We start from the raw sequence: 20,611 nt of genomic DNA on the forward strand, positions 1-20,611 counted from the left end.
GTTGAATGTTATATGATTAATTTCAAATCTTTATTCTTTTCCAGTATATCCAAAGCTATAAATTAGCACTGCTATTCCTATTAGCACTGCTTTCACTATATACCAGAAATTTCGTTGTGTTTTCATTTCCATTAGGTTCAAGACAGGAACCAAAACAAAACTTCCTTCCCGTCCTTCCCACTGAGCAGCTTGCCCAAGACCCTTTTTCAACTCTAGTAACTAACGCCTAATTATAGGCCAACTCCTGCATACTCCCTGCATACTCCCTGAAGTCACAAAATTATGAGGACTCCCCCTATGACTAGATCTCTCTGGAGTTAACTCCCAGACTTAATCCACACTAAGCCTCCAGCAATTCAATTGCACTTCACATTTCCAAAACTAATATGAGTTCCCCCAAAGGTGGGTTTCTCCTCTAATAAGTTGTGATTCTCTGCACCCATTTGACTCTCCAATTTGGGAATTTTTGGTTTGCTCTATGATCTCAATTTTCTGACAGATCTAAAAAGAGTTTTTGATCTCAGTTTGTTCCACTTTTTACTTTTTATTAGGATGGAGTGACAACTTTCAACCTCCTTACGTGCCAGACTGGAAACTAGCACACGAGTAAGGTACCACAAAAACGCAGAAGATAGACAATATATTTACAATTGGGAAAAGAACATTAACTTTCTGTTAAAAGCTTTCTTTCACTAAAAAAAAAAAAAAAAGAAAGAAAGAAAAAAATGCTTGCTACATTCCAAGCAGAAGGTCTATCACATACAAATGCCTGGAATCAAAATAGGGAACAGTCCTTTTAAGAAAATGCAAATGTTCCATAAGGTTGGAATGAGATTTGTGTAGAATAGCAAAAAATAAGGATGTAGAGATAAGTAGGAACCATGCTATGCATGAACCTGACTGGCCCAGCTAGTGTCTGGATTTTATCCCTGTCTGAGCCCTTGAAGATTTTTAAGTAGTTGAATGACATTTATTTCATTATAATCCACAGCATTCAAAAACTATAAAAGGTGAAAGGAAATGACATGAATTCAGGAAGATCTCTCAGAAAGATCACTAAGGGGGAATTAGTTGGAAATGCATTATATTCAGGGGCCTGAAAACAGAGACATTAGATAGGAGGCTCTTTTCAGACACCCTGTAAGACACAATGAGACCCTACACTAAGGCAGCAGCAGTAAGAGGGTGGGGTGGGGGAAACAGCAGGGGGACACAAGATATGAGAGGTATTTTGAGTTTGGTGTCAGATTGAATGCAGGTGCTAAGGAGGGACGGGGAGAAGTTGTGATTTCCAGGTTTCTGGCTGGGGCAAGTAGTCGCATGGTGGGGCCACAAAAAGACAGAAGAAAGAGTTCCTTTAAGGAGAAAAGATGACAAATGAAGACAGATTTCTAGTAAGCAGTTGTATGCCCAAATCTGGAGATGACCACACCCATCCTTATTCATAACCAGAAGCTGTACTTCTATAAAAAGAAGTTAAAAGTCATGATGTAGATGAAAGGGTGGGGCGAAGGGAAAAATACTGGAGAGATTTTTTTTTAATTATTTTAATGTTTATTTATTTATGAGAGAGAGAAAGAGAAACAGGCAGGGCATGAGCAGGGGAAGGGCAGAGAGCGCAAGGGAGGCACAGAATCCGAAGCAGGCTCCAGGCTCTGAGCTGTCTGCACAGAGCCCAACGCAGGGCTGGAACTCACCAATGGTGAGATCATGACTTGAGCGGTGAGATCATGACCGGAGCAGAAGTTAGACACTTAACCTACTAAGCCACTCAGGCGCCCCTGGACAGAATTTTTTAGATCACCAGCCCTTAAGATACATACTGAGCAAAAAGGGCCACGAAAAAGACTGAGAAGCAGAGAAAAGAAAGTGGTCTGGTAGACCTATTTTAAAGTAATTCAGCATCCACAACATTGAATAAACTGAGAAATACTCCATCTTCCCTCTCTCTCCACTCTGGCCACTCCGAAACCACACCATATCAAACACGTTCACTTTCCAGAGGCTTTTCGCTCACTCATACTCCTTGTAGTTTTCTTTCTGAATCCTACCAACCACTAAAATTCCCACTCACCCTTCAAAAGCAGCTGGAATAGAACCCTGGGAAGTTTCCCGAATGGATACCTCCTTCGTCTCTCCTTTATCATTCTTCCAGCTCAGTTTTCACATCAACGGAGAGTCCTTTGAAGGGCTAGACCTTACTCGTGTCCTCAAGTCACAGCGCACCCAGAAGCAGCACAGAATGGTGCAGTCCTCTTTCTCACTTGCTTCCAGTTAAATTCCTGGTCCCTCACCTTCCACATCTGTGCTTCATAAGCCTTATCTACACCGTCTGGGCTAACGTTACAAGAGAAGGGGAAAAAAAAAAAACCTTCCTCACACAGATGTTCTGCAACTAGCCGGCAGGTTTCTGCCACAAAGCCACCACCCTCCAGCCTCGTGGAAAACCCTCCAGCTTTGGAGGTGAAACCACGTGGGCGCGCTGAAGCGCGCCGGCGGCGCCACACCTCAGGCCCCGCCCTCCGCTCACAGGCTGGCCTTGGGAAAGAGCCTTCACGCCCCGCCCCCCGGGCAGGCGTAGGCGGAAGCACGCCCCGCCCCCGCCCCGCCCCCCTACGCCGGACGCACGTCCCGCCCACCTCCCCAGCCCCTTGCGGCCCACCCCGGATGTCCGCCACTCACTGACCGGAGTCTGAGGACATGGCGAACAAGGTAGGCCTGACTGTGCACGCGACCGGAGCCCGGGAAGAATAGAAAGGGAAAGCACGGGGCGGAACCGGGTCCCTGACTGCGCTGGCCTCGACCGGGAGACTGACATCAGCTGCCGGATCTGAAACGGCGCCTCGGGCAAGCTGCTCTGCTGGAAGAAGAGGGAAGAATCTTTGTTAGGGCTGCTCACTTTAAAGGGTCCGATGCTTTGGGGACAGCCCGAGCGTGAGGAGGGTGGGCAGAACCGGAGAGTTGGGGGGCGGGGGTGTCCGCAGAAATGGTTTAGGAGCGCTCACGCTTTGCGCATGCAAAAATTAGTACCTTGCCTGGAGTCATCTTGCAGCTAGCAGAACTACAGCCAGAGCCCGTGCTCCTAACCCTTAAGTTGCTGTGTTTCATGATTGTAATTGTTAATTGAATAGTTATTGTGCCACCAAAGAATGTATTTGGGGAAGACTCCTGGGTCCCTTTCAGTAGTAGCAGTTTTGAGCACTTAAGGCACCGGAACTTACCTCTTTTGATCCTACCGTGACACTTTTGCGAGTCCCATCCCCATTTTGCCGGCCAAAAATTGAGACTTTTAAGACGTTGGTCTTCCTTAGTGGTCACATTAAGATAGTGAGCCAGGTCTGTCCCTTTTGAAGGAACTGTTCCAGGTTCCTGAAATATACATTAGATGGTAAAGAACGGCAGAAATGCACGAATAACATGAATAATCAGTCTAAAGTTGCTTAGTGTTTTAATGTTTTGCAAACTTTAGAAAGACTTATGACACTAAATGTTGAGGTTGAAAAGAAATGTTAAGTGCTAAACGATCTTTCATACTTAACAAACTGGAAAGTTGTTTTTCCTTATAATGAACTGCTCTTATTTGGAGAAGGTAAAAAATTACAATCCTGTGATTGTTCAGAGTTGAAGTGGGGCAAAGTGGATTTAGGGTGGAGCTTTTGTTTGCTTAGAATTGTCATTAAAGGAAAAGGTTAATCTTTAAAACATTCCTCAAAATGGAGGGAGGGGGGTGTAAAAATTTAGATTATTGGGGCAGCTGGGTGGCTCAGTCAGTTAAGCATCTGACTATTGGTTTGGGCTCAGGTCCCGATCTCACCGTTGGTGGGAATGAGCCCTACCTGGAGCTCCATGCTGACCCGATGGCACCCGCTTGGGATGCTCTCACTCCCTCTCTCTCTGCCCGCCACTTTATGCGTTCTCTCTCAAAATAAATAAATAAACTTAAAGCTTTTTTAATTTAAAAACTTAGATTATGGATGAAGTAGGGACACCTGGGTGGCTAAATCAGTTGAACTGTCTGACTTGATTTCAGCGTAAGTCGTTATACCAGGGTCAAGGGATCAAGTCTGGGTTGGGCTCTGTCGCTGAACATGGAGCCTGCCTAAGATTCTCTCTCTCCTTCTGCCTCCCCAACCCCCAAAAAAGGTGATGGATGAATTATGTTTATTCTTGTTGCCTGAATTCTCTAGGATATGACTATTTTGCATTTGACCTTTGTGATTTTGTTTTTGAGGTTTATGGTACTTTGAGGTGAAAACATTCTAATGCAATGTTTGAATCCTTTTTTTACCATCAGATTTAATATCTACACTTTAATTTTAAAAATAATGATTTCCAGCCTCACCAATTTACACAAGCCGCTCAGCTCTCTCTAAAGTTCAACTCTCTTTTTCCTCCAGTCTTCGTTCTACTGCTACTAATAAATATTACTTGTTTCTGAAAGCTACACTATGCCAAAGACTATATTAGCGACTTTTTATTCATTTTCATTTATTCCTCACAATAGCTTTTTATATTTGTAGGTGTTTAATTACTATTATTTGTAACCTTTTCTCATCCTTGGGTATCCTAGTTAAAGGTGAAATTATTTCAGGGGCGCCTGTGTGGCTCAGTCAGTTAAGCGTCCGACTTCAGCTCTGGTCATGATCTCACTGTTTGTGAGTTTGAGCCCCATGACGGGCTGTGTGCTGACAGCTCAGAGCCTGGAGCCTGCTTCAGATTCTGTGTCTCCCTTTCTCTCTGCCACCGCCCCCTACTCTGTCTCTCAAAAATAAAATAACATTAAAATGTTTTTTTTTTTTTTAAAGTGAAGTTATTTCAAACCCAACAACGAACGTTAACACTCTTTCTCCACTTTGTGCCTCTCCCTTTAACTTACACTTTTTGTTAAGTGTTGACTTTCAGGTCTGTCTCCTACAAACTCAGCAGTTTGTAACCTTTATTCTGTCAACACATTTCATAAGCATTATGTGAACTCAAAACTTTTGCGGGGGAGGGATGCAAAATAGGTGACTGGGATTAAGAGGTCAAACTTGCAGATATAAAGATGTCATGGGGATATAAAGTACAACATAGAGAATAAAGTCAATAATATAGCAATAACTTTGTATGGTGACATGATAACTAGACCTATCGTGGTGATCATTTCTTAATGCATATGAATCTCAGATCTCTATGTTGTCCAGCTGAAACTAACGGAATATTGTATATTAACTATGCTTCAATAAAAACTTTTTTTTTTACTGTCCTCATTACACCCGTTTCTCTAGTAAAGGAAGCCTGTACTGATTAGAATTTCTAAGGTAATGCTACGCTATAAAAATATTAATACAGGTTCCATATGTAATCTTTATTTTTCTAGTAGCCACATTAAAAATGGATTTAAGAAATAAATGAATAATAAAAAATAGAATTGGTTAAAATTTAATCCATTTTACAGTAATCCCCCCTTACCCATGGTGTCACTTTCCATAGGTTCTGTTACCTGCAGTCAGGTATTGCATTCAGAAGCAAGTAATCTTCCTTCTGACCTATTAACAGAAGGTCATTAGTAGCTTAACACTACTTCACAGTGCCTAGGTCACTCACTTCACTTAACCTCACCATGTAGGTATTTTATCATCTCACATCAGCACAAGAAGGATGAGTACATACAGTGCAGTAAGATGTTTTGAGAGAGAAACTGTATTCACATAACTTACAATAATTCTGTTAATTCCTTGCTGTTCCTGATTTATAAATTAAACCTTATCATAGATATGTTTGCATAGGAAAAACATAGTAATTATAGTTTCAGACATCCGCTGGGCGTCTGAGAATGTATCCTTCACAGATAAGGGGGAATTACTATATTCAAATTACTGCCTTGCATGTAATTAATATTTTTAAATATTGAAATACTTACACTTTTTTTGTACTGAGTCTTCATAATCTGGGTGCCTTTTACAGTTTATATCAATTCGGCTTGATAGGCACACATGGCAAGTGGCTACTGTCTTATTATAGCACAGTTAAAAGGGGTAGATTCAGTAATTTTTTAAGTTTATTTATTTTTGAGAGAATGTGAGGGAAGGGGCAGAGAGAATATCAAGCAGGCTCCATGCTGTCAGCACAGAGCCCGACATGGGACTCAATCCCATGAACTGTCAGATCATGACCTGATCAGAAATCAGGAGTCACTGAACCACCCAGGTGCCCCTCAGTATACTAATTTAATGTTCCCCCATTCTGATACTCCTTATGCACCTTCCCACCTTGCAATTTTGCACTAAACAGTGTTAACTTAAACCATAGGCTATGTGTTAAGCATTCAGATTCCTTGGATCCTATGCCAGACCTACTGAATCAAATTGTCTTAGAAACTGTATTTTTTTTTAAGTTTTTATTTATTTATATTGAGGAGGGGGGCGGGAGAGCAAGAATCCCAAGCAGGCTTTGTGCTGTTAGCCTGACGCAGGGCTCAGACTCAGGAACCATGAGATCATGACCTGAGCCAAAATCAAAGAGTCCAACACTTATCTGAACGAGCCACCCAGATGCCCCAGAACCTGTGTTTCTTTTCATTTTTTTAATATTTATTTTTTAGAGATAGAGCACATGTGGGGGAGGGGAAGAGAACGAGGGAGACACAGAATCCAAAGCAGGCTCCAGGCTCTGAGCTATCAGCACAGAGCCCGACACAGGGCTTGATCCCATGAACCATGAGACCATGACCTGAACTGAAGTTGGAGGCTTACCTGACAGAGCCACCCAGGTGCCCCAGGAACCTGTATTTTTAACATGCTCCTAGATGATCATTAAGTATTTGATTAATAAAACTTAACCCAAAGAGGCTTTTACAACTGAACGTGTAGTCATCAATTAAATTTTTTTAGTGAACATTACTTATATGAAATCTAAAAACATGCAAGGGGCGCCTGGGTGGTTCAGTTGGTTAAGCGTCCGACTCTTGACTGGCTCAGGTCAAGATCTAATGGTTGGTGGGTTCAAGCCCAACATGGGGCTCTGCACTGACAGTGTGGATCCTACTTAGGATTCTCACTCTCCCTCTCTGCCCCTCCCCAGCTCACACACACACGTCTCCATATCTCTATCGGGGAAAAAATTTTTTCAATTTTAAAAAATAATAATAAATCTTTAAAACATGCAAAATAATTCTCCATATCACTTAGAGGTTATGGTTTTTGTGACTCTGTGATATATTTTCTAAGATTAGTAATCAGGATTTAAATTAATAAGTAGTTCATTCTTAGTACAGGAGGATAAACAACCTGCTCTCTTTTTCCCCCATCTCAGGTTATCAAGTGCAAGGCTGCAGTTGCCTGGGAGGCAGGAAAGCCTCTTTCCATAGAGGAGGTGGAGGTGGCACCCCCAAAGGCTCATGAAGTGCGAATTAAGGTAATGACACATTGAGGGCACTGAAAAAGAAGACTTACAATGAGGTCTCTGGGGAGATGAATCCTCTGCGGACAAATCCCCAAGGACAGCGTTAAGGAGAAAGTAGTGAAAGTCCTCCAACCTGGGCATCACAACATCCTCCTCTTACTTTACCCACTTCACTTTCGCAGCACTCCTCTCCCTCTTTTTAGCTTTTGATGGTGAGCTGAGCAGCCTTCCCCCTGGATCACGGGATCACTGCAATCTATATTCCTAGCCTGTGTTTAAGACAACTTTATAGGAGGCTCCCCTTTCCGCCAAGCCCGTAACTTAAAATGTATGATGACACATTTGAAATAAAAAAAATAAATGGTCTTCAGTTTTGTTAGTGGAGGTTTCAAATAAGATTTGGAAAGAGGTTCCTGATTTGATTGGAGCAACAAGCAAGTGAAGTCCGCTTGTTGGAGAGCTTTAAAATGTACTGACCCTTGCAGGCCAGGCCAGGGTTCAGGGGATTCAGTAGTCTGGTGCTTCTCAACCTCTGCTGTGGCAGAGAAATGAAGTTACCCCTGGAGAGAACAGGACTGCACAAGGCAGCCAGCTGGATATTTTTTAACATTCTACACTTGTTTTGATGTAAAATTAATACTTTAAAGTAGTGACTGTTGAATAAAACTAACATTCTAGAAAAAAATAAGCTCTTTTTTTTTTTTGCTGTAAATTAGCGTATACTTTCCCCGTCCTACCTCCAAACAAATGCTTATGCTCCCACGGATCAAATATCAGGTTGAGGAGCCCAGGGCCAAATAAGTTTAAGATTGTTTTCAACCGAGACCCAGTAATTTTATGACCATTTGTATGTTTGTCTTTAAGTCAGAAATGAACCTGATTGTGATTTTGCCAGTGAAAAAGAAAATGTGTCCTGGGATACTAAGCTGAGCTGTATGGGGCACACTGTCTTCCCTGGGGAACCACTAACAGCGGAGTGTTACCTTGTAAGCAGGTACATAGGTGAGAGACAAGCGTAAATATAAACACCCTGTGGCTTCCTTTCTGTGCTGTAAGTGGTTTGGAAAGATCAGCTACTTAAAAGCCAGAGAGATAGGAATAAAGGGCTATTTAAGTAGAAATTATGTGTGGCTGCCAAAAAGGGAGGTGGTTTCTCTAAAAACTGAATTTGGGCCTGAATAAGCAGGCAGGCATATTTCAGCAGTAGTCCGTACCTTCTTAGGAACCACATTTGTCCACAGTCACAAGGATCCCAGCAGTGAAATGTGCTTTGTACACAGGTCGTGCTCCTCTCCACACCTGTAGGCACAGTGCCCGTAAATCTCCTTGCTCACTCTCCCTTGCTGGCCTGTCCTGAAGACGGGTAGCCATGCCCTGTTTCTTTGCATATAAACACACCATGACTTTTCTGTATCACTAAAAAAAAATGCTGCCAGTTCCAATTGTTAAGATTTTAAAGAGGTTAAAATATGAAAGAAAGGTATCTCAGAATCAATGAAATCTAGTATTAAAAATGTCTTTCCTTTGACCTGTATCTGTCTGGGTTGCATGCAAACACACTTAAGCGCTCTTGATACCCCCCTAGATTATCGCCACTGCAGTTTGCCACACCGACGCCTACACCCTGAGCGGGGCTGATCCTGAGGGGAGTTTTCCAGTGATCTTGGGACACGAAGGGGCTGGGATCGTGGAAAGTGTTGGCGAAGGAGTTACTAACCTGAAGGCAGGTAAGGAAGATATTTGAACCACTCTTAGTTTTATAATTTCAACTTATTTCTACAAGGAAATTATTTTTCAGATAAGCTATACATTGTTCCTTTATGAACACCTTATCACCTGAGTCATTTGTCAGGAAGAATTTTATTCCTTATCTGGGAAACACAAATATTTGAGAGGTTTTTTTTTTTTCTTTCTGATTTTGCAAGGTACTGTTCATTTAAGTATAACTATGTTTCCAAAGCCAGTTTTGACCAATTAAACAAGAATTTGTAAAGATTCATCGGTGAGTCAGTATATTAAATGACTTTGTTCTCCAGGTACAGTTTTAAGAGCTTCAACTCAATAAAAATTTTGAAACTTGCATCTTTTGCAAAGTCAGGCAATGTCTGAATGATGTTATGTAGGTAAAGTTCTGAGGTGAGGTTGTTAACTTTGCAAAGCTGCACAAGTTGCCAGGAGTGGGAACTTGCAGGGGCTGGTGTATCCATTTAGAAACAGACACGACCGATTCAGAATAATGTCTTTGCATGTGTTTCCCAGGTGATACTGTCATCCCACTTTACATACCACAGTGTGGAGAATGCAAATTTTGTCTAAACCCTAAGACAAACCTTTGCCAGAAGATAAGGTCAGTATCTTTGTTATTTGATCCTTAGAACAATAAGTAACTGTGTAGCAGTCTTTACAGAGCATTCTACAATATAGAATTATTTCATTCTAGCTTTATGGTAGCCTCACTATCCTTGTTATCCCCATTTTCACAGATGAGAAAATTAAGACTCAATTAAGTGGTGTGCCCAGTATCATCAGCTATTAGGTAAAGCAGAATTTTCTGAACCCATTCTTCTTCCACAACACTCAGCTAAATTTGCCAAAATATATATTAAGGAGGGACATGCTCATGAAATTAAATAGAATCACTTTTTTTTTTATTTTTTTTATGTTTTTTATTTATTTTTGAGAGACAGAAAGAGACAGCGTGAGTAAGGGAGAGTCAGAGAGAGAGGGAGACACAGAATCTGAAGCAGGCTCCAGGCTCTGAGCTAGCTGTCAGCACAGAGCCCGATGCAGGGCTCAAACCCACGAACCGTGAGATCATGACCTGAGCTGAAGCCGGCCGCTTAACCGACTGAGCCACCCAGGTGCCCCTAAATAGAATCATTTTTGTGAGCCATTTTATTTTCCATGAAATCAAAGTAATGAAACCCATAAGGTTACTAGGAAGACTACAAGAGATAACATTACTCCTTGACACAGAAAAGGTAGCTACTTTATTGTAATATGGTAACAGCACCTCAGAAACTATTTCTTTGAAGCAATTTAAGATCTTGTATTCCCCTTTTTCCTTTTACTTAGGTAAGACATGTATAATAAAGTACTATAAGCCTTAAGTGTACAGCTCAGTGAATAGTTATATATATACACACCTAATGGTTATAACCATCCAGATCAAGATAGAGAACCTTCCAGCACCCTACAAAGTCATTCATCTCCCTTGCGTGTCTGTACCTGCCTCCCTCAAAGGGAACCACTATTCTGATTTCTTTTGCTACAGAACTTCATATAAATAGAATCATATACTGTGTACTCTTTTGTTTGGTTTTCTCATAATGTCTACGAGATGTAGACATTAAGTTGCTCTGTGCATCGCTTCTTTTTGTTGCTTTGTCATATTTCATTCTAAATATTATTTATTTATCTCTATCCATTTCCCCTGTTGACGGACATTTAAATTGCTCCTTAAATGTTTGGGGCTGTTGTGATTTATGCTGCTGTAAGCATTCCTTTGCCTAGCTCTTAGTGAATACATGACTACTTTCTCTTGAGTATTTTCCTAGGATTGGATTTGCTGGATACAATATTGTGATTTCATTCAGATGACCAGAAACATATTCCTCATATGTATGGGGACTTCTGCCATAGTTTCTGGCTCAGAGCTACTAAAATTTCATATAATTTCCTGTGATGTAGACTATAAAAGTGCAGGTAACTTTTGGGAAACCCTTAGACAACCTAGCAACAGCCTGACCTTTGGTAAGGAAAAAAGGTGTGCAGGTTGAATCAGTCAGTGGTCAATGACTTAGTCAATCATGGCTATAATGAAGCTTTCATAAAATCCCAAACGGACTGTGTTCAGAGAGGTTTGGGGCTGGTGAACACATGTAGATTGAGGAGAGGGCATGGAAACTCCTCAGCCTTTCCCCATACTTCATATTATGCATCTCTTCAACAGCTGTTGATTCATATTTTTTATCATATCCTTTAATAACCTAAGTTAATGAGCACCCAACTCTTGATTTCAGGTCAGGACATGATCTTAGGATTGTGGGATCATCAAGCACTGAATTGGGCGTCTGTGCTGGGTGTGGAGTCTGCCTAAGATTCTCTCTCTCCCCGCCCCGTCTCTCACTTGTGCTTGCTCGATCTCTAAAATAAACAAATAAAAATAAATAATAACACAAGCATCTTTGTGGCTCAGTCGGTTAAACTTCTGACTCCTGATTTCGGCTCAGGTCACGATCTCGCAGTTTGTGAGTTGAAGCCCTGCATCAGGCTCTGCACTAACAGCATGGAGCCTGTTTGAGATTCTCTTTCTCGCCCTTTCTTTTTCTACCTCCCCTGCTCTCACTCACTCTCAAAATAAATAAACATTTATAAATAATAACAACATAGGTGTTTCCATGAGTTCTGTGAGCCACTCTAGGAAATTAAAAGATCCTAAGGAGGAAATCTTTGGAACCTGCCATCTGTAGCCATTGGGTCAGAAGCACTGGTGACAGCTGGGGGCTTGCAGCTGGCATCTGAGGCGGAGGGTGGGGGGCAGTCTTGTAGGACTGAGTCCTGAACCTGTGGGATCTGATGCTGTCTCCACGCAGCAGGTCTCAGCATTGAGCTGAATTGTCAGGACCCTGCTGGTGGCCAAGAATTACTTTGTGTTTTGTGTAAGGGAACACACCCCCCCACACATACATTGGAGCTGGGTCCATGACCTAGAAAATTGAGTCATATATGAAAGATCGTGGGCTCTTGCATTTGTTTTCTAGTGCCATTGACAAAATTAGTTTATATTTTTGGGAAACAAGATGTCATTCACTTTATAACATAAGTCCAGTTAATTTTGGCAAAGCAAGAACCAAAATAAACCTCATTTTGAAAAATAATTTCAAACACAGTCCAACAGCTTGGGACATGTCAAGTATAATAATGGTGCTGGGCTTTTTGTGACTCCCTGTAGCCTTTCAGAAGGACAAGTCCTTTCAAAGCATAAAATGTGTCCCACATCATCTTTTGTTCAAGAAACTCCTCTGAGACAAAAGTGGTTTCTTACATTAAGGAAGGCTAAACAAACTTACTTGCTCTTAAAGATATAACAGTTATTTGTGTCACAGATTGGTTTTTTGCTTCTGGATATATTTTTCTCTCAAAGGAAATGTATTTACTCTTCAGTCTAGAGGCAATCCATTTGCCCTTTATCTGTGTATTTGTTTATTACTGTTTATTCCAAAGGATTAGCCTGTGAATGTACATAAAATGGTAGTGCATTATTTTTAAAAATAATAAATATTTATTAACACTCCACGCCAGGCACAATGGCAATGCCTTACATAACACCTCATTTGACTTTTATAACAATCTTTAAGATATGATTGTTTCTCCATTTCCTAGTGAGGAAGCTAAGCCACAAAGGTTAATTAACGGGCCCAAGATGACACAGGATTTGACCCCAAGTGTGTCTCACTTTAGGGCCTGTATTCCTAAGCAGGACATTATATTACTTGTCTATTTAGAATATCAAAAACAATTTTTTTAATTTTTTAATGTTTTATTTATTTTTGATACAGAGACAGAGCATGAATGGGGAGGTGCAGAGAGAGAGAGAGGGAGACACAGCATTGGAAGCAGGCTGACAGCTCAGAGCCTGACACGGGGCTTGAACCCATGAACATGAGATCATGACCTGAGCTGAAGTCAGAGGCTTAACCAGTGAGCCACCCAGGTGCCCCTCAAAACAAGTTTTGATACCATTTATCATACTGGTTACTTTTGTGAGTTTGTTTTTTCCTTTATCTTTTATTAGTGTTACCAACTACACAGGCCACAAAGTTACAGAGAAAGAAGAGAAAGAAAAGATAACTTGAATCCTTAAGGATTGTTAGTCTTTTAACAAAGCCTCCTGAAAGATCTAAATTAGCCAGTTTGGCTATCTATTTTCATCACCTGATCTGCATAATTGCTCATAATCCTGTGTAGATTCTAGTTTTGGGTGTATGCCCGAAGAAGTTATATTTGCTCATAGTTTTTTCATGAAATTTTTTTTAATGTTTATTTTAAGAGAGCACCCAAGCAGAGAAGGGGCAGAGAGCCCCACATGGGGCTCCATCTCACAAATTTTGAGATCATGACCTGAGCCAAAATCAAGAATGGGACACTTAACTGACTGAGCCACCCAGACACTCCTGTGCTGGAATTTTCAAATTATTTCCTCTGATCCATAACTTGTATCTGTTAAATTTATCTTAGTACCCTAACAACAAGATCTGGAAGGATATTGAATGTTGGGAAAGATATATAGGATTATAAGTCTTTTGTAAAGTTTTCTAATAAGGCATTGCTGAAAGGTGCTAAATTATTAAAAAAGACAATAAATAGAAAGTCAGCTTTGTGGCTTAGCATACTTGCTATCTACCTGTCATATTTAAAACTGATTTCTTTTTCCTATGTGTTTTGGGAAACCTGATCTTACCCTGCCTTTCTCTTTTTTATTTTCTTTAGAGTTACTCAAGGGAAAGGATTAATGCCAGATGGCACTAGCAGATTTACTTGCAAAGGAAAGACAATTTTACATTACATGGGAACCAGCACGTTCTCTGAATATACAGTTGTGGCTGATATCTCTGTTGCTAAAATTGATCCGTTAGCACCTTTGGATAAAGTCTGCCTTCTGGGTTGTGGAATTTCAACTGGTTATGGTGCTGCCGTGAACACTGCCAAGGTAAGAGATTGGCCCGGGCTTTAGCTTCCGCCTTCTAACTTGGTACAGCGGAGCTTTGCTGGAATGTGAAACTGGCGCAGTGTGTCAGAAACCTAGTGACTTCCTTGACTCTCGTGCAGTGAGTACCTTACACACTGTGTTTACTATTAGGTGGAGCCTGGCTCTACTTGTGCCGTCTTCGGCCTGGGAGGAGTTGGACTGGCGGTTATCATGGGCTGTAAGGTGGCTGGTGCATCCCGGATCATTGGTGTGGACATCAATAAAGATAAATTTGCAAGGGCCAAGGAGTTTGGAGCCTCTGAGTGCATTAACCCCCAAGACTTCAGTAAACCCATCCAGGAAGTGCTCGTTGAAATGACTGATGGGGGAGTGGACTACTCCTTTGAGTGCATTGGTAACGTGAAAGTCATGGTAAGTGTGTTAGCGCCATTCCTTCTTGTTCTCTAGCTTTCTTGTAAGAATAGAGTATATGATACATATACAAACTAGGTGGTAGTCAACTGTTTATATTACTGGTAAGGCTTCCAGTCAACAAGAGGCTATTAGTTAAATCTGGGGGGAGTCAAAAATTACATGTGAATTTTTGACTAGGCAGGATGTCAGTTTCCCAACCCCTGTGTATTTTTCAGGGGTCATCTCCATCTGCTTTACTAACCTTGAGCAACAGCGTCTCTCCACCTGTTTCCTCAGGTGTAAAATGCAGACAGTAATAGCACCTACTTGACATAAAGTTTACCCTCTGCAAAATACTACTTTTCTCCACCTTCCTTTATTAAAGTCTTTAGAATTTTCCTGCTCACACTGTCTCTCAAAAATAAATTTAAAAAAAAAAGTCTTTAGAATTTTGAATTAGGATTTACTTTTATAACTAGACAGCAAATAAAAGCTTTAAATTCTTTCATTTTGTGTTAATATTTAGCCAGATTAACACATTTTTTAAATACCTTATTAAAACTTGAATAAAATTACATTGACTATTCAGTTTAATCATTTTGTTGTCATTTAAAAAAAAGCCTTGCGCCACCACCCTCCCCACGAAAGTAACCGGGGACGCAGAGACTGTCAGTAGAGTGCACTGACTCCTGTGTTGGGTCCCGCCCCTCTGCAGAGAGCAGCGCTCGAGGCCTGCCACAAAGGCTGGGGAGTCAGCGTGGTGGTTGGCGTGGCTGCTTCGGGTGAAGAGATCGCCACCCGCCCATTTCAGCTGGTAACAGGCCGCACATGGAAAGGCACTGCCTTTGGAGGTAAGTTGGCGGTGAGCACATTTTCTCTGTTGACACTTCCATCAGCAGAATTTTATCCCAGGCTGATTTTTGCTTTAAGAATTTTCATGGGCTGCATTCTCATCATTAAGATATTGCATAGTGATTTTTTTAATAGGAGGGCTTCGTGGCTGGGTAGACACTCCACTTCATCGAAACACAAGACCCACTTTTTACACACAAAAAATCAGTATTCTGTTAATGAGGAAATAGTTGGGGGGTAGGGCGGAAGTTAGAAGTTGTTTCCAGGGATTCAAACAACATTGTCAGCCACACTCATGCTGTGGGCTTAAATAGGTTGTCGGCATTTCTGCTCATTTTTCCAGAGTCTGGTTATCGCTGGATGTAATCATCCTCTTGTCTGTATAGTACTGATTTCAGCAGTACCCAATATAAAGTCTTCAACTGATAATGCTCTGTTAGACAGAACCTTGTAAGAGAATTGAAAGGCTGCCAGACTGATCCTTTTTCCCCTTTTGGTTTGGGGTTGCCTAACTACTGATAGAACGCTGAGAAGTTTCCATCTTTTTTGGCAGTGGCTCAGCCAGGAGGCACTGATCATGCCTGTGTATCCCACCAGGCGTGAATGAATGAAACCTAAAGCTTTGGTATGTTTTTTTAAAAAGTACCTTTATATTCTCACCATCCTTTTAGAGAAAAAAAAAAATCCCTTAGCATGTATTTTTAGTCTGTACTTAACAAGGTGTTAAGATCCCCTATCATGCCAGCTTTTTTGAAGGCCAGAGGAGAAGATCAAGAGGGCATAAAGGTGTTTGGCTGAAGTTTCCTGTCTTTGTACTACAGAATTCACCATTTAAAAATGTCAAGCTGACTAACCGGACCTTTCCAACGAGATGTACGCCTCACTTGAGTATCTCAGAACAGACTTCTAAGCCACACATCCTCTCAGGTCCTTAGTGTATTTGAAAGGACATTCTAGGGGCGCCTGGGTGGCTCAGTCAGTTAAGCATCTGATTTTGGCTCAGGTCATGATCTCATGGTTCATGAGTTTGAGCCCCGTGTAGGGCTCTATGCTGACAGCTCAGAGCCGGGAGCCTGCTTTGGATTTTGTATTTCCCTCTCTCTCTCTACCCCTCCCCCACTTATGCTCTGTTTCTCTCTCTCTCTCTCAAAAATAAACATTAAAAAAAAAAAGACATTCTAAACCTGGAGGATTGAGCCAGGGGTTGATCAGAACTTCTCACGGAAGCCTCTTCCCCCCAGCACTTGCTAGGGGGGAAAGAAGCTAGAGCATTGGGACGTGATGGGTGTTGCTAAAATATGACCCACAGATGTAAATAGAAGTTTTGGTCTAACAAATAGAGGTGGCTGTACTGGTCTCGGTTACCAGGGGATTTGAAGAAGAAAGAAGGGGGCACGTGGCTGGTTCAGATGGTAGAGCTTGACTCTTGATCTCAGGCTTGTGAGTTCAAGCCCCACATTGGACATGGAACTTATTTAAAATAAATAAAAATACTCTTTAAGAAAGGAGAAAGGAAAAGTCCTATAATTAGTAAGAAAAAAACAATTCGTGAATATAAAGAGGGAGATTTGGAAAAGGCTCAAAAGAGTTTTGAAATGAGCTACAAAGTGTCCCTGGTGTAAAAGCTTGGAAGGTGTCTGTTGCTTTATTGCTTCTTTCAATTCAAGTGAAAGATTGAAGCACTGATTTTGTTTAAAATCTTATATAGGTAAAAAATGTCCCACTTTGTTTTCAGTTTCACTGTTTCTGTTGTGAGATGGTATCCCTAATTTCATTGTTAAATTTAAAATAAAAAAATAAGGGGTGCCTGGGTGGCTCAGTTGGTTAAGCATCCGGCTCTGGGTTTCAGCTCAGGTTGGGATCTGAGAGCTCATGAGTTAAAGTCCTGCATCAAGCTCTGTGCTGACAGTGCAGAGGCTGCTTGGAGTTCTCTCTCTCCGCCCCTTCCCCACTCAAGCTCACTCATTCTTTCTTTCTCTTCTCTCTCTCAAATGCATAAATAAAATTAAAAAGAAAAAACTTTAAAACCAAAGATATAAAAGTCATGTATTACATCAGGTTTATTCTTCCTTAAATTTCGTTATTATAGAATCTTTGCTGTTGTGGACCTAAATAACCTTCTTCTAAGACTTCCAGGGTTCTATCCTGCGTACTTTAAAAGTCTCAATTGGCTAAAACCTTAATGAGATTTTAGTAAATCTTAACACAGAAAAAGGAAAATACTGAAAAGGCATTTCCTATTTTTTTAACTAAAGATGTACCTTAAATTCTTCTTTCTCTGTATGTTGAGACTGAAGTTTTTTTCAGTCCTCTTAAATGCATGAGAAAATTCTTTTTGGTCGGTTTTCTTTTTAATTTAAATTTTAATTAACAAACAGTGCAGTATTGGTTTCTGGCGTAGAATTCAGTGATTCATCACTTATGACACCCAGTGCTCATCCCCAGTGCCTCCTTACTGCCCATCAGCTGTCTAGTCCCTCTCGCACCCACATCCCTCCACCAAACCTCAGTTTGTTCTCTGTAGTTAAGAGTCTCTTGTGATTTGTTACCCTCTTTTTCCCTTCTTCTTCCCGAATGTTCATGTTTTGTTTCTTAAATTCCACATATGAGTGGAATCATATAATTTGTCTTTTCTCCAATTGACTTATTTCATTTACATAATACATTGTAGTTCCAAAAATTTATTCCTTAAATACCTGTCACCCACTAAGTGATAAGCATACTGCAAAGATTTGTTGGCAGAATTAATAGGTGTGTGATTTCTTTTAGGATGGAAGAGTGTGGAAAGTGTTCCAAAGTTGGTGTCCGAGTATATGTCCAAAAAGATAAAAGTTGATGAATTTGTGACTCATAATCTGCCTTTTCATCAAATTAATGAAGCCTTTGAACTGATGCATGCAGGAAAGAGGTAAGCTTCCTCGTTAGCTATATATTGTAAAAGGTAGTAATGATTTGGGGTTTATGGAGAAGCGTAAAAAATTGTTTTGGTGGTCATAAAAGATAATCATTTAGGAGTGCCTGGGTGGATCAGTTGGCTCAGTGTATGACTTTGGCTCAGGTCAAAAAAAGATATTTAAAACTGTTTATTGCTTCCTTCTCTCATAGCATTCGAACGGTTGTAAAGTTTTAAATTCAACAGAAAATATGTCCATCTTTTTACCTAACTCTTGTGGTCCAACTGGAACAGCCAGACAAGCATGGAGAAGCTCTTCCAAGCTCAGAGTCTCTTAGACCTTCTCTTCTACTACTTTTAGAGTAACCTGTTCTAGGGAGTAATCTTTTGTGTATGATTCATACATCTCTAATCAGGACAAAGCTAATACGGTCGTAAATTAGCTTTCTGAACTCTCCTTCACATGAATCATTGTTAACTCATTAAGGAATATTCTAACACAATAAAAGTAATTTCTTCCTATGTGTGAAGTTGTGATCTGTTTCATGCTGAATTCATCCTCATGGTTCCTGTACCGTTATCTTCATTCTTTAGAGGAAACAGGGCAGTGGTGAGTATCTTAATCATGCCTTCTTCCATCCTCAGTAACTTCTGCTTAACCTTTAAGAGTCTCTGGCTCGTTTACTAAAGAACATTTCCTGGGGCACCTGGGTGGCTCAGTCAAAGCATCCTACTGCAGCTCAGGTCATGATCTCACCGTTCTTGAGTTCAAGCCCTGCATCGGGCTCTCTGCTGACAGCTCAGAGTCTGGAGCCTGCTCCAGATTCTGTGTCTCCCTCTCGCTCTGCCCCTCCCTTGTTCTCCCTCTCTCTCAAAATAAACATTTTTAAAAAGACAACATTTCCCTTGCCATCATTGGCAAAGTTAATGAGAACCCAGCTCTGCCTCTGTGAGATTACATTCTTGAGAACAGATACCATGCCTTGTTCAGACTTAGAGATCCTCCCCCCCAATTCCTAGGATGGCATCTGGCCCACACTGGGCGCTAACCATCATTGATGAAGCTACCCTTTGTGCTTAAGTAGGTGTATGTGTGCTGGTGGTGGCTCTATGAACTCTTCCAAGCATATAAAAAGTACATACTGAGGGGCGCCTGAGTGGCTCAGTCGGTTAAGTGTCCGGCTTTGGTTCAGGTCAGATCTCACTGTTCGTGGGTTCGAGCCCCGTGTCAGGCTCTGTGCTGACAGCTCAGAGCCTGGAGCCTGTTTCGGATTCTGTGTCTCCCTCTCTCTCTGCCCCTCCCCTGCTCGCACTGTCTCTCTCTGTCTCTCAAAAATAAATAAAAAGCATTAAAAAAAAATTTTTAAAGTACATACTGAATTCCAAAGCTCCCAGCTACTCTTTCAAATCTTAATGTTTCACCACTTCTAGACCACATTGCCTTTCGTGTCTAGAAGATTTTTGTGAAATATCTGTTCACATCTTTTCTTCACCACCGAGAATTTGGTGTTTTTCACTCTTGCATGTTGTCACACTTTTACTATACATATCCATTAACCCTCTAGTCTTCGGCATAAAAAACCTGGTAAATACATTCTGCAGCTTTCGTTTTTTACTCATTATTGTGTGATTAATTCATGCTGTTGTGTGATTCATCCATATGATGCTCTCATTAATTTTAATACTATACATTAGTATTCAGTTCTATAAAATACTATCATTTATCTGCTGTCCAAATAATAACATAAAGCTGCTTCCAAAGCTATTTCTATATTGCTAACACCACTGGTGAAACATTCTTATACATCTTCTGCATTCTCATTGTGTTAGTAATCCTCATTACTTAGGATGTGTGGTTGATCCTTGGACAACATAGGTTTGAACTGCACAAATTCACATGTATGGATTTTTTACAGTACGGTACTATAAATGTATTTTCTCTTATGATTATCTTCACATTTTTTTTTCCTCTAGCTTATTTGGTTGTAAGAATACTGTCTGTAATACGTATGTGTTGGGGCTCCTGGGTGGCTCAGTCAGTTAAGCATCTGACTTCGGCTCAGGTCCTATCTCACGGTTCATGGGTTCGCCCCTCATCAGGCTCTGTGCTGACAGCTCCGACCCTGAAGCCTTCTCCGTATTCTGCGTGTGTGTGTGTGTCTCTCTCTCTCTCTCTGCCCCGCCCCGACTCATGCTCTATTTATCTCTGTCTCACTAATAAACAAACAACAAAATTTTTTTTAAAAAGTATGTGTTAATCAACTGTTATAGTAAGGCTTCCTGTTCGCAGTAAGCTGTTAGTGATGTTTTGGAGGGTTGGCATCCTTAATCCCTGCATTGTTCAAGAGCCAACTGTATATCCTAGGATAAGCACATCT

General features: G+C 41.0%; 1 protein-coding gene across 1 annotated transcript; it reads left to right on the forward strand.

The window, feature by feature from the left end:
• Positions 1–2,625: 2,625 nt before the first annotated feature.
• Positions 2,626–18,759, forward strand: LOC115294787 (alcohol dehydrogenase class-3). The gene is made up of 9 exons (XM_029942827.1): positions 2,626–2,712; positions 7,294–7,395; positions 8,969–9,110; positions 9,643–9,730; positions 13,876–14,095; positions 14,246–14,506; positions 15,204–15,339; positions 18,110–18,248; positions 18,446–18,759. Exons 1-9 carry the CDS (start codon positions 2,701–2,703, stop codon positions 18,468–18,470), a joined length of 1,125 nt encoding a protein of 374 aa, XP_029798687.1. The 5' UTR covers positions 2,626–2,700; the 3' UTR covers positions 18,471–18,759.
• Positions 18,760–20,611: the final 1,852 nt, after the last annotated feature.

Source organism: Suricata suricatta, chromosome 1 (assembly GCF_006229205.1).
Source record: "Suricata suricatta isolate VVHF042 chromosome 1, meerkat_22Aug2017_6uvM2_HiC, whole genome shotgun sequence".
In the NCBI taxonomy this organism is placed as follows: Eukaryota; Metazoa; Chordata; class Mammalia; order Carnivora; family Herpestidae; genus Suricata; species Suricata suricatta.